Source organism: Typopeltis vanoorti, chromosome 25 (genome assembly GCF_054136105.1).
Source record: "Typopeltis vanoorti isolate ZY-2024b chromosome 25, IOZ_Tvanoo_1.0, whole genome shotgun sequence".
Lineage (NCBI taxonomy): Eukaryota > Metazoa > Arthropoda > Arachnida > Uropygi > Thelyphonidae > Typopeltis > Typopeltis vanoorti.
In genome coordinates this window covers 44,839,377-44,854,706 of record NC_143573.1, presented here as the reverse complement: position 1 = coordinate 44,854,706, position 15,330 = coordinate 44,839,377, and the positions used below count along the sequence as shown (strand labels likewise).

Here is a 15,330-nt window from a genome sequence, read left to right as displayed (position 1 = left end):
CCCTCTTGCATCTCTACTTTATATGGACATAACTCTTTCTCTATCATCAATAGCACTCCCCCTCCCTTTTTACCCCTTCTGTCCTCACGAAACACATCATACCCTTCCATCTCTATTGCTGTCAGGATGTCATCCTCTTCCAACCATGTCTCACTCATTCCGACAATCTTTGGGTGAACAGACGCAATTAGTGCAACCATTTCATCTGCCTTGTTTCTTATACTTCTAGCATTTGTATACAAACACAACAGTTCATTTTTGGATCTACAGCTAGTTCCACTAATACCACTCACTCGATGTGATCTCTCCATGCTCGACTGGGGCCATTTCCCTTTCTGCTTCTTCATTTTAAAACCCTTTTCAATTCCAACTACAGCTACATCACCTTTTTATCAATATTGCTTAACTCAAACCAACACACAATCTATATATAGATTGTATGTATGTGTTGGGTTGAGCTGTAAAATATATTTTTTATTGTGGATCATGCCAAAAAAGTTTGAAAAACACTGATCTAGAGCAAAGACTTCTACTTCTTGAAAAATAAAATTGTTGACTATTTTTAATGTAGGAGAGAGAAAGATTACCAATACCAGGTGCTGCAGCTAATTTTTTGGCAGGACTATCATAATAACCTTGACCACCAATTTCTTCTACAACTGGTCTCAGTGATACGTTCATTTGTGGATTTTGAGAGGTCCACAGATTCTTGATAGTCTGGAATACATAGTATTAATTTTTTTTACAACCTTAGCAGGCTCAAGAAGTAATCTCTTTTTATTACAAAAGAAGAACACAAGAACCATACTGTCTTGTTGCTAAAAGCCAGAGAATGTAATGAAGAAATATATAAGCAACTTGGATTGGTCAACAAGGCAAGTTGACCATTTTAGGTAATTTCAATTAGACTAATACAGACTGGAATGAAGAAGCAGCATTTGGTAATAAGAAAAATTACTTTCTTGAGAGAACTATCTCAGGCAGAATGTAAAAAGGGTATGCAAGGATCGAGAGTTTTAGATCTGATCATTTTATCAGAGGATGTGATTGTGAGTGAGGTGTTGCACATCCCTCTAGTTGGTGAGAGTGATCATGAAGGGATCACCTGGGTTGTGGTTAGTCATATGAAGACTTCCGTGAGGAAAGAATATCTTCTTCTCTTCCACTCATGGCAGGTTGAGTTCCTCAAAGACTAATTTTTGCCATTTCTTTCTGTCTGCTGTCTTTTTATGTAGTTTTTATTATTATTATTATTATTATTATTCCATGATCCCTCCAGGGAATCCAGAGGTCATCGAGGGAAGGCACCTACTCTACAGCTCTGTTTCCATCACTCAATCCATCAACTACAACGAAATGCAACTACCATCATTATCTACACCAGTGCCATCTACCCTTATGGAGCTTATGGAGTTTAAGTGAGTGTTTTCTTTAATGTTGTCAATCCAGTTCTTCCTCTGTTGGGCTCTCCTTCAATTCTGCCATTTAATAATATGTTTGGTAGTTTTTCTGGTTTCAAGAATGAACCATGTCCAAACCAGCTTAGCTGGATCCTTTTTAGTGTTGTAATTATTATTTCTTTAAAATTAAGTTCTTCTCTGACTTTTTCATTTGTTTTTCTTTCTGTCAAGTTTGTTCTATTGATTTTCTTAGGCATTTCATTTCAAAAGCATCGAGTTTATCTATTTCTTTTTTTTCTTAAGATCCAGCATTCTGAGTTATAGAGTACTGTGGGAATTATCATTGTTTTATATATTAATTTGAGTTCTTTGCTTAATCTTTTATTTTTATATTTATTTTTTGTAGTCTGTCCATTGTTATCCATCCATTATTGATTCTGTATTTTATGGTTTTGAAATACAGGTATCCCTCGATTAACGCGGTTAATTAATCCCTCGATGTTACAAATCTAATAATCAATGGTAAAATTTATAATTCGTCCATGATCGATTATTGTATTAATAATTTGTTTTATATGGTACTGTTTCAGGAAAGAAAAATGAATGCAAAGTAAATGTTTAATAAATACTTGTACCTACATTATTTACTACAATTTTTTTATCAAAGAAGTTATCAAGAGTCGTTTGAACAGTTTTAGTTTTTTTCTTATCGGCATAAATTCTACAATAACAATCAAAATGACTCTCCAGACCTCGGCAAACAAGCAATAAAACATAAAGAAAAAACACTGCAAATATAATACATGATCGTACAAATTAAGTGGATATTGAATCCAACATTATTTCACAGCCGAATATAGAAACTACAAGAGTTTTGTGCTGAGTATATAGAAACTAAAAGTTTCGGCAGATGCAAGCGTAAGCAACCTTATGGGCAACTCATACTAAAGATAGAGTAAGCTCCAGATCTCTTTCCTTAGTATTTTCCATAATGTAAAGCACATCTCCTAGTGAACATGTATGATAAATAAGCCTTTGGCTCTCTATTTCAGTAATACATGATGGTTTATTTATTTTCAGTTACAATCTAGAAATTATTGAACAAAGAACAAACAAACAAAAAAAAAAAAAAAAAACTAAACCATACTATACTGACATTGGAGGTCACGTATCTCTCAGATACAATTTACTGTCAAACATCATAAGCCTTTACATAACATGTGTTAAACCAAACTGACAGCAAAAACAGTGCAGAATATCACTTGTAACATATGAACGCACAGCTACTCATGACCTCTAAGCTATATACTGAATTGCGTAAGAATATTTATATTAAACATTTTGCATGTATCTGTCAGATCAGCTGTGAGCACAGAAGGATTAAAGGTGCATTAATCAAAACTCTTGCTGCATGTATCAAGGGATTGCCACAATTAATTTCGCCATGTTAATCAAATCCCGTGTTAAGCAAGGGATACCTGTAGTCTCGATATTCAGTGATCATTGATCCTAGATAGTTGAATTGTTTACTTGTTCTATATTATTGTTTCCTATTTTCATTTCTATTGCTTCTCTTTAAATAAAACTTACCATTAGTTTTATTTTACTAAAATTGTTACTAAAATCATATCATATTTGTTACTTGTTTGGTGCAGCTTGGTCAGGATATTTTCTAATTTTTCTTGGCTGTCTGTAGTGGTAACTATGTCATCAGCATACTTTGAATGTGTTATATTTCTTCCATTTACAGTTATGCCTTCACACATCTGTAGTCCTTTGTCTACTACTTCTTTTAGGTACAGGTTGAATAAATATGGTGACAGTGGGCAGCCTTGCATAACATTCATAACTCCTTTTTTAATTAAAAAAGGAGTTATGAATTGCTATTTGATCTGTTTGTATGTTTTTGTATTTGACTATTTGCTTGTTTTTCTGAATAGTAATTCTTGATACAATTTAATAGGTATTTGTCCAACAGTCTGTTTTCTAGAATTTTAATGAGTTTGCTTCTGTTTATTGAGTCAAAAGCTTGTTTGGAGTCAAAACAGCAGTAGAGTTCTTTATTTTTGTCTCTCATAAGGTCTGCTAATCTGTTTAATGCGAAAATTGCATCTATTGTGCTTCTCCTATTTCTAAGTCCCATTTGCTCTTCTTCCATCTGTTCTTCATAGGAATGTTCAACTCTGTTTAGAAGAATCCTGATGAATATTTTATAGCAGTGGATAGGGCTATAGTTAGTTAATGACTTTCCTCCTCTTGGATATCACTCTAACCTCCTCCTCCCATATACAACTTACTGATTTCTATCAGACAACCAACCAATCTCCAATTCAGTGCACTAATCTACTATCCAATCTCATCCAGTCTGGAGAGAAAAAGATGAAGTGAATGAAGGCGAGCGGATATGAGCTTGAAAAAGTTAGGAGTTTCTACCTATGGAGAACATGACACATGATTTAGTTTATAAAAAGGAGATCCAATAGCAAAATTAAGCCTACAGGCAATGGACAAGATAAGGAAAAGTAAAGCTGTGAGTCATGACATGAAGCTGAGAGCACTAAAAACAAATATTTATATTCACGAGTGCTTTCTGTGAATGAGAGTCATGGGGGCGAGTGTTAGCATTTGAAAGAATGGGCTATAGAAAGGTCATCTATGAATTGGATGGATGCAAAAGAAATAAATGAATGAATGAAGAACTTTATTTTCTGAAAAGTAAACTGGAAAGATTTAATGCAGAAAATAATAAGAAAACTCAACCTTTCTGAATATATCTGCAGGATGGATGACAGCAGAAAGATTAAACCCTGATGTTTTGGTAGATGCAAAAGAAATAAATGAATGAATGAATGAATGAATGAAGAACTTTATTTTCTGAAAAGTAAACTGGAAAGATTTAATGCAGAAAATAATAAGAAGAAAACTCAACCTTTCTGGATATATCTGCAGGATGGATAACAGCAGAAAGATTAAACCTTGATGTTTGGTAGAATGCTTATGCATCCTCTTCTGTTTATGCATAAACAGAAGATGAAGCATAACCAAGGCCTAGATAAGATATAGGAAGAGTGTCCAAGACTTGAGATACCTGGCAGAAAGGAACAACAGAAAATAGTGAAAACTGCATATGGGTTCAATGCAACACCAATAAGCATTGAACCCATAGACACTGATAATGAGTATGATGGTATAAATCTAGAAGAAACAAAGATCTTAGTTATTGTAATATGAATTAATAATTTGACACTAATTTGATATTTTAATTTTCATTCTATTGATTTTTGTATTAGCCATTCCAGAAGTTGCAAAAGGAAGTGATAAGTAAGAGGAGTAAGAAGCAAGTTTTTGCATAGAGAGTGGTAGGAGCATGTAATGCAGTGCTTGATAGTGCAAATAATGTTTAAGGAGTGGTGCAGACTTTTTTGTCTAAGGCAGAACTACCACAGTGGTTTTTAAGATTCCATGGGGGTCAGGAATAATAATAATTATCCCTATTATTAACATCTGGCCTCCATGGAGTCAGAGACTCATCTTGGGAGGTACACACTATCATGCACAAAGCTCATCCAACTGTGCCTTAAACTGATTTAATGCGTCTACATTCACAACACACTCAGGCAACACATTCCACTCTCTATGTAAAGATCTCACTTCTCATAGCCTCCTTATACAGTTTCCAGAGATGGCCTCTTGTTCTACTCCCACTCCCATTCTATGCAAAATCTCTTCCATGTCAACTTGATAACAGCCCCTGACTAGCTTATATATCTCAATCATATCCCCCCCCCCTCCTCCTATTCACAAGGCTTCACAATTTATATTCTCTCAATTTGTCCTTATACTCCACATTCCAAAGACAACTGACCACCTTTGTGATCTTCTCTGGACCCTTTCTAACATGAAAACTCAGCACCACGAAAACCCAGTGACCAAATGCACAATAATCCATATAAGGCCTGATCAAGGCCTTATACAATGGCATCATAACCTCTTTATTTCTGCATGTCAGGATCCTCCTTATCATTCCCATTATCCAATGTGATGTCTTCACAACTTGTGCAATGTGGCTCCTGAATTTCAGGTCCTTGTCCACCAACACTCTGAGATCTCTCATCTCCTCTACCTCCTTTAAAGTTTCCCCACCAAGTGTATACTTTGCAACATTGAACTGACAGCTCCACTTACCTGCACATTCATGCAATCTATTCAAGTCCTTGTAAGGCCATAACATCTGCTTGATGCTGCATATCACCAGTTAAACCCATCCCCAATATCATTAATATACAAATTGAATAACAATGGTCCCAAAACCAACCCCTGCAGCACACCACTAGTAACCTTCCTCTTTCAGGATATGCACCCCAATACACAACTTTCTGATAGCTATCTGGCAGCCAGTCACCTATCCAACTCAGAAGTCTGTTATCCAATCCCAATCTTTTCTTTCTTTTGTCTCTCCTTCAAATTTATTAACATGACCGAAAACTGACACTATTCTTATGATAGTCTGTTAAAATTAACTTTACTCTTGTGCTTCAGGATGACTGCAATAGTCTCTTAAATACAGTATTTTGGTTAACTCCTAACGATGCCATCAGTATGAATTATGAAATATTGGGTGTAATATAATTAATAACATTATTAATTATATTACACCCAAAAACTAAAGAATCAGGCAGTTTTATGAAAAACATTAGGTAACCTTTATAATGTACAGATAAAGATGTTACAGTTTCATACTTACCTCACTTCAGCAAATTTGATTCTACTTTTGGTTTTTTGTTCCCAGGAGGAGTATTTTGAAGAACCATTTATGTCTCCTGTATCATTTATTGGCACTTTGTTAGCCATATTAGGAACCTTTGTTGTATTAATATTAATGCAAGAAATAGGTAAAAGACATTTCTTTAATTTTGATGTCTCTGCTTCACTTTTCACATTTGTTTGCTTTAAAAGTTTATTTGTTTCCTGTTGAAACTGTGGGCATTGTTTCTTGATATCCACAAACTGATTTTCAACAGAATAATTGTTATTTAATTCAATCCTAGGGTTAGGCTGCCCACATATGTTCTTTACATGGAGATTGTCATTTTTTTCTGATTGAAGAAACCTATTTTGTACATTTGAATTAGAGTAGGTTCCTATAGTAACTAAAGGTTTTGAAGAAGTTAGATCTTCTATTCTCTTATCAAAATAAGTTTGTGGAGGTTTGATCACTGGAGCATTAGCTAATATAACTGGAGGAACTTGCTGTCGTTTTGAATACCTTGTATTCAGCTCTTCTATTTTGACAAGAACAGGACGGTATGTATGAGTGGTTTTGGACTTATTATCTGGTGGCATCTGTGAAAACATGAAAACAAAAATAAAACATTTTCAGAAATACTAAGAAAATGGGAAATTTTATTTTTGAAATTCTTAGTAAAAGCAAAAAAAAATAAATGCACAACATTTGATATAAAATTATTTTTCTTCTTCAGATGCAATTTCAAACCAACTTCTTGGAGTAAAGTTTATGAGTTTTTCATTGCATAGTTCTATATTCAATGAAATTTGATGGACAGTTCATTTCTCATATATATAAAACACAAAGGCAATATTTTTTCAGAATCAAATGACAGTATATATTTTGATAACAGCTAATCCAAACATGAAAGATTGCAAAACAAATAGAACATCAGGGCCCATTACAGGCATAATATAACTAAAAACATTTAATTAATATATCCAACATTTTTAATGTTATGTACATATCTATATAGCAGTATATAGATATGTACAATACCAATATGACTTTGGCAAAATACTGGAAATAGTAATTAAAGCTTTTTAGATTTACATCAGATGTTGTCTTTTCTAAAAAAAATACCAAACATGACAGATAATCAAAGTAAAGCTTACACAAAATATTACTCACTTATCCTCTCTATGCTACATAGCACATAAGGCCAAGATACATTTCCTTCAGTTACCTCTGCCTTGTGCAATTAATTCTGCTGCTTTTTCAACGAGCCACTCTTCTTCTTCTTTCCTTTTCTGTTATTCTCTGCCAAGTTAGTTTAGGCTTTCCCCATTTCCCTTTTCCTTGAGGGATCCATGTCAAAGCTACCCTTGGAATCTCTCCTGTCCATTCTAGTACATGACCAATCCATTTCCATCTGTATTTGTTATTTCACTGGTGAGACTTTTTTTTTTTTTGCTTAGTTTGTTTATATGTCATTATTTGTTATATGTTGGGACCAATTTTTTTTTTTTTTTATATAGCTTCCTATTTTGATCAATTTCCATTTCTCTGCATATATTAATATTATCATACTATATAAGTATGATATCTTTTATCATGGATAATAGGATGTGTCTAAAGTAGCAAACTGCAATATCCCAGTTACAAGGGTGGCCTGAAAAGTTCTAGGCCTCGACCATAGATCGCAACACTATCGGCAAAATTTTTTTCTAAGTTGGTACATCTGTCATAAGCATCCATGTGAAATTTCAAGTCATTCTATCAAGTATACATGGAAGTGGCGCTAGTATCGCCGTAGCACGTGGCGGTGAATTTGAGCTGTGCAGAAGAAAGTGATTTTTAATTGGTGAATAGTCCGCTTTTTCCCCGTTTTTCTACGTTTTTGAGTGCTAAATTGTTTCTCTGAATACGAGTGTACTTCAGTGGTTGTTTTTTGGAAGTTAGTTGCTGTCGCGATATAATATATTTTGGTACCGTCGGAATTGAACGCATAACGGTGGAAGACAAAACGAAGCTAAGTTACTGTATTTAGTTATATTTCATTTTATTTAATTATATTTAGTACTTAAATGTTCTGATGTTTGTACTTTTTTTTCCCTCTTATTTATTAATTGAATAATTATTAAAGATTACGCTACTCGGCAGTAAGGAATGATGGTGGATTCAGCAGAAGTCACAAGTGGCAAGTCCTCCGCCATTTAAGAACTCAATTATTAGCAATATCATAAGGGACTTTGTGGCATGCAGTACTTGCGGCATGTATGCGTCTCTGGAATTACATATGTGGCTTGTTAAAGAGAGTGGAGAGCGTATGTGCGCAAAATGCAGGCAGTTGGAGGAAATAAGTACATTAGATATATCGATATCTGACTTTGTTGCTCCAGGAACGGGGAATGAGTGTAGGAAGACAAGTAGTATGATAGGAGAGAATGAGAAAATAATAGTTGATAGTGTGGAAGGTGTGAGTGACTGTGAAAGTTTAGGAGATGGTTTTGTTTGGGAGAGTGAATTTAGATTAAGAGTGACTGACCTGCAGAGGGAGATAGATGAGTTGAAAGAGGAGGTGGAATGTCTTGTGAATGAGAGCAGAAGTATGAAAGATAAGATTAGGAGAATGGAAGAGATAAATGCAAGGCAAATCAGAGTAGGAGAGAGAGAGAATTTAGGGAGTATGAGTGAGAGGTATGGGGGTGCTAGAAGAGGAGAGAACGGAAACAGTAGAAGAGAGGGAATGAGAGAGAGGTATGGGAATGCTAGCAAACGAGAGGATGGAAACAGTAGGAGAGACGGAATGAGAGAGAGATATGGAAGTGCTAGAAGAGGAGAGAATGGAAACGGTAGGAGAGATGGAATGAGAGAGAGGTATGGGAATGCTAGAAGACGAGAGGATGGAAACAGTAGTAGGAGAGACAGAATGAGAGAGGGATATGGAAGTGCTAGAAGTGGAGAAAATGGAAACAGTAGGAGAGAGGTAATGAGAGAGATGTATGGGAATGCTAGAAGAGGAGAGAATAGAAACAATAGGAGCGAGGGAATGGTAAGAGGTATAATGTATGGCGACTCAATGATCCGTGGTGTTCAAGATAGGATGCGTGAGGAGTGTTTGCCAGGAGGAACAATAGAAAGGGTGGCTATGGCAATTAAGAGAGGTGAAAGGGTGGATGAGATGATTGTGATGGTAGGAACAAATGACTTGAGTGGTAATGTAAGTCGGGCAGCGAGAGATATGAGATTTTTGCTTGAGACTGTACGGAAGAAGACAGAGAGAGGAAAAATAGTGTGCGTGTTGCCTAGGTATGATAATGATGAGCTGAGCAGAAGAGCGGTGATATTGAATGGCATAATAGCGAGAATGTGTGACAAGAGAGGACTGGTATATGTGGATGCTTGGAGTGCGTTTGAGGAAAGAGAGGAATTGTATGCAAGAGACCGTTTAACATTTGAATGAGGAAGGACGTAGGCATCTGGAGAGATTGCTGTTCTGAACAAGTCAGTGTGTCCCAGGGAGGATGATAGTAGGGGTGGCCTCTCGTGGGAATTGATACTTGGGAGAAGGGAGACAATGTCAGGTAACACTGAGCCCAGTGGAGTCTAGAAGGGATAATGCTGGGTATAGAAACAATGGCATTTATATGCTTTATACTAATGCCAGGAGTATCCGGAATAAGGGAGAGGAATTGGTGGCGCAGATAGCATCAGCCTGGCCAAAAATTATTGCGATCACTGAGACGTGCTTGACAGAAGAGGATATAACAACAGGAATAGAAGTCGCTGGGTATAGCATTTTTCATCAGGATAGGAGGGGAAAGCGTGGTGGTGGGGTACTGCTTATGATAAGTGATGACCTATGTCCTCTAAGAGTGGAGAATTTGGAAGGAAGAGAGACAAATGATTTTGAGAGTGTATGGTGTGAGGTAGAGGTAAGCAAGACAGGATATTTAGTGGGGTGTTGCTACAGACCCAGGAGCACAGAGGATGGGGACCAGGAGATGTTTAGACAGCAAAGTTTGGCAAGTGCAAGAAGAATGATTGTTGTGGGAGATTTTAACTTCAGTAGTATAAATTGGAGAGAGGAAGATGCATGTAGCAATAGGGGAATGGAATTTCTAGAATTCTTGAGGGACAAATGTCTTAGGCAACATGTAACAGAGGGAACAAGAGGTTCAAAAGTTTTGGATTTGGTTATAGCATCAGAAGAGTTGATAATAACTGAGATGACGTCTCTCCCACCAGTTGGAGAGAGTGACCATATGGTGTTGACTTGGAAAATGAATAGACATGCAGGAGTATCAAAGAGACGGGAACTTATGTGGAATTATAAGGCAGGTGATTATAATAGTCTTAGACGTCAACTTCGGGAAGTTTCATGGAGGGAGGAATTGGAAGGCCAGGATATCACTAGTGCATGGGAAATTGTGAAAGAATATTTGTTATCAGCAATGGTAAGTTGTATACCACGAGTGAAGAAGAGGACGCAATTTGGAGTAAAGTGGATGACAAACAATATTAAACAGGAATTGCATGCGAAAAAGACGCTATGGAAGAGATATAAGGAGACAGGTGAAGAGATGCATGAGGAATATAAGACACAGGCCAGAAGAGTGACTAGTGTGGTAAGGAAAGCGAAACTGGAATATGAAAGGAGATTGGCCCTAAGATCCAAAGAAAATCCTAGGGAATTTTTTAGCTATGTGGCCAGTAGGAGGAGAAATGACTGTGGAAGAATGATATTGTGGTATAAAAATGGGAATAGAGTGACTGATGCAGAGGACATAGTGGAATTGCTCAATGAACACTTTATTGGAGTATTTCATCCTAGAGGAGTCAGTTTTAATGCTAGAGGTATAGGACTGGTTTGAGGTCTGGAGGTACAGGAGGAGAGTGTGTTTCAGATACTGAGTACTCTGGATGTCAGTAAAGCTGTGGGACTGGATGGTATTTCATCATGAGTTTTGAGAGAATGTGGTAGGGAACTGACAGTGCCTTTGACTTGGCTTTTCATGAAAGTCTGGCTGCGAGAAAGGTGCCCATGGAATGGAAGGAAGGTAAGATAGTGGCATTGCATAAGGGTGGTAACAGACTGGAAGTGTCTAATTATAGGCCAGTCTGTGTGTCATCAGTAGTTGTTAAGATCTTGGAGAAAGTAGTGAGGGACCATATACAGCATCGGGCAGATGAGGGTAATGTTATCTGTGAGAATCAACATGGATTTATGAAAGGACGCTCTTGTTTTAGCAATATGCTAGCCTTTTATAATAAAGTTACAAGAACATTAGATGAGGGAAAGGCATATACTGCTATTTTCTTAGACTTGGCGAAGGCATTTGACAGGGTGCCACATGATAAGCTGATATTTAAGTTGCAGCACATGGGTCTGGATGTCAGATTGGTCAACTGGATTCAGGATTGGCTGTCTGATAGGTATCAGAGAGTTGTGTATGATGGAGCAGTTTCCAGGAGGCAGAGGGTTACAAGTGGGGTCCCACAGGGCTCAGTACTAGGACCTATATTGTTTAACCTTTATATCAATGACATAGCTAGTGGATTGCAGGGGGATATTCAGTTGTTTGCAGATGATGCGAAGCTGGGAAGGATTATTAGTAATAGTGCAAATGTGGTAGCCCTGCAAGAGGATTTAAATAAGCTAGATAGATGGGCAAATGAATGGGAGTTTGGGTTTAATGCAGCAAAATGTAAGGTCTTGAGGTTTGGGAAACATCAATGGGATGCTGCATACTCTATGGGAGGAGTTATACTGGAGGAAGTAGGGGAGACAAGAGATCTGGGGTTGATGATTGATAGAAACCTGAAGTTTAAGGGACATATTGCAAAGGTGGTGAAGGTAACATAGAGGATTGCTGCAATAATGAGAACGACATTGACCTGCAGAGATAAAACAGTTATCATTCCGTTGTATAAGTCTCTGATCAGACCACACTTGGACTATTGTTCTCAGATTTGGTCCCTAGGATTTGAAGGGGATAAATTAACTGTGGAAAGGATACAAAGACGGATGACAAAGATGGTTTCAGGACTGTACAAGGATAGTTATGAGGATCGGCTGAGAGAATGTGGACTGAAGAGTTTGGTGGATAGAAGAAGGAGAGGTGATATGATTGAGACTTTTAAACTGTTGAGAGGTGGTTACAGGGTTGACACTGGGGAGTTCTTTCGCTTGGTTGAACAGCGGGAAGGAGTGATGACAAGAGGCCATCCCTGGAAGTTACGAAAGGAAGCTGTGAGCAAGAGGGTGAGGAGTGGTTTCTTTGTGTGGAGGGTGGGTGAGCCATGGAATGCATTGCCTGATGGAGTGGTGGGAGCGAGAACGGTCAGTGAGTTTAAAGAGTGGTATGATAGACTTTGTGTTTCTCAGGGGGGGGGGACCTCCCCTCGATGAGTCTTGACAGACTTTATGTCTTAGGAAGGACCTCCCTCGATGATTCTTTTGACTCCTTGGAGGCCTGAATAATAATAATAATAATATACTTTGTTTTATACAGCTGTCTGAAGCAAAAATGTCGTCTGTATCCCTTGAAATTGATAAATTTGAGTATTGTGCAGTTATAGAATTCTTTGTAAAAGAAGATTTAATGCCAAAAGAAATTCATTCGAAGTTCATAAAAGTTTATGGACACTCTTCTCATTCGTTTTCGACAATTAAGAAAAGGACTGCCGAGTTTAAATGTAGCCGTACCAGTCCTGAAGATGATCCACGTGAACAACAAGCAAAAAAGTGTAACAACACAAGAAATCATTGATTAAATGCATAATATGGTATTGGATGACTGGCAAGTCAAAGTGCATGAAATTGCTGAGACTATAGGCAATTCAAAAGAATGTGTAGGATATACTTTGCATGAAGAATTGCAAATGAAAAAGCTTTGCACAAGATGGGTGCCGTGCTTGCTCACAGCAGATCAAAAATGCACTCGAATGAAAATCTCTGAACAGTGATTGGAGTGTTTTAATAAGAATAAAACTAATTTTGTGCATCAATTTATTACTATGGATGAGACTTGGATTCACCATTGCACACCAGAATCCAAACAGCAGTCAAAACAGTGGACAGAAGATGGTTGTTCAGCACCAAAGAAGACAAAGTTGGTTCCATCAGCAGGAAAGGTCATGGCATCGGTGTTTTGGGATGCTAAAGGCATTTTGTTTAGTAATTATCTTGAAAAGGGTGAAACAATAACTGGGGAATATTATTACGATCTTTTAACTAGACTAGACGAAAAAATTTGTGAGAAAAGATCCGGTTTGAAGAAGAAAAAAAATCATCTTTCATCAGGACACTGCACCTGCCCACAAAGGTGTTTTGGCAATAGGTTTGTTTACCAAATGTTTACCAAAAACCGACACATACAGGACAATATATACACATAAACTCCTACCACCACCCAACACAAAAACTAGGTGTCATCAACACGCTAAAACACAGAGCTCAGACGATTTGTTCCAGTGAACAGGCACTGAAAGACAAATTTAAAATTATCAGTAATAACTTACAAAAAAAACGGATACAGCCAAAACACTAAAAACAAAATTCTCTACAAAACCACAATAAAAAACAAAGACAAACCAGACTACAGTAAAACTATAACCATTCCCTACAGTAAAGGAATATCAGACAAAATAAACAGATTACTACAAAAGTACAATCTCAAAGCCACCTTTAAACCTCCTGCAAAATTAAAAAGCTTACTCAACTCATCCAAAGACCCACTCCCTCCACTAGCTCACCCTGGAGTATACTGGATTTACTGTACTTGCAACATACCATATATAGGAGAAACAGGACGCACTATTCCTATTAGACAAAAAGAACATAAACGACACATTAAATATAATAATTATGGTGAAGCTGGCTTTCTGATCATGCCCTGAATACCTTACACAGAATTGACTGGAAAACCACCAGCTGTCTACATCACACTAGAACATGGTATGAATGGAAATTCAAGGAAGCCTGTGAGATTATTAGCAACCGCCCCAATCTGAACAACAATGATGGTTTAAAAATCCCAAATATATGGAAGGTATATATTCGACCTTCCTCACCAAGAACAACTACAGGACTGTAGAAAATCCAGTATTGTAAATCTAAAATAAGAATTGTAATAAAAATAGGACACCAGTTGTTTCTGAAAGAAAACTATCTAAAAGCATGTTTATTCCTGTCATTGTAAAAATAGAATTTAGCTTGATGTAAAAATTTATTTTTTATTTTATTTTATTTTACTTATATTTTTTTTATTTATTTTTATTATTTTTTTTTATTTCTTTATTATTTTATTTTTCCACCAGAGGTCACGCCAGTAGAATAACATGTGATCAAATCATTGTTTCTCTAGCTTACAGTTAATGATGTAACTCAGCTTGTCCTGTATATTTATGTACGCTTCAGATGATGATCTTGATGTGAAGATCGAAACATTGGGATAATAAAAAAAGTTTTTTTAACATGGTTGTAAATTCCATAAATTTTTTAAAATTAATGTCCCCTGAGTCAATCTTGTAAATACCTCTCGACAGTTTAAATGTCTCAACCATGTCACCCTTTCATCATCCACCAACCAAACTCTGTAGTTTGTAAGCACTCAGTCTATCCTCATAACTAACATTGTAGAGTATCGATAACATTTGGTTATCTCTTCATTGTACTTTCTACAAGGTTAATTTATCCTCTTAAAATCCAAATGACTACGTCTGGGTACAGTAGTCCAGATCAGGGCTTTATACAACTGAATCACCACTCTTATCTCTACTGGTCAAAATCCTTACTATTGCAGCAATTCTCTAGGTTGCTTTCACTACCTTTGCAATATATGTCCAAAACTTCACATTGTTATCGACAATCACCACATGATCTCTTGCCTCATCTACTTCCTCTACTTCCTATAGATCCACCAATAGAGTATGCAACCTCGTGTCTGTAGATTGCAAATTTTTAGACCTTGCATTCGGTTGCAATATAGATGTGAGCTGAAGGATATTTATTATTGAGGATTAAAGATGCCTGTTGTTCTGTGTTTTCTTTTGCAAGAATATGGTCTCTCAAGATTTTGCTAGTGAAATGTACAATAGCTGACAGTGCTCTCTCTCTCTCTTTGTTTCTGGTAGTCCAATGATTATGTCAAATGACTGTATTAGTGAGTTCAAATCTTCTATTCTTTCATTCAGTAT

The 15,330-nt window shown here is 36.7% G+C and overlaps 1 protein-coding gene across 1 annotated transcript in view; it reads right to left on the bottom strand.

Moving 5' to 3' along the window:
- The window catches only part of LOC150092703 (uncharacterized), a 173,471-nt gene that overhangs the window by 75,953 nt on the left and 82,188 nt on the right, over nucleotides 1-15,330 (bottom strand). Inside the window, exon 5 of the mRNA XM_090414767.1 lies at nucleotides 6,145-6,743. Within this exon, the coding sequence (XP_090270893.1) occupies nucleotides 6,145-6,743 (599 nt within the window). The remainder of the gene's footprint in view (nucleotides 1-6,144; nucleotides 6,744-15,330) is intronic.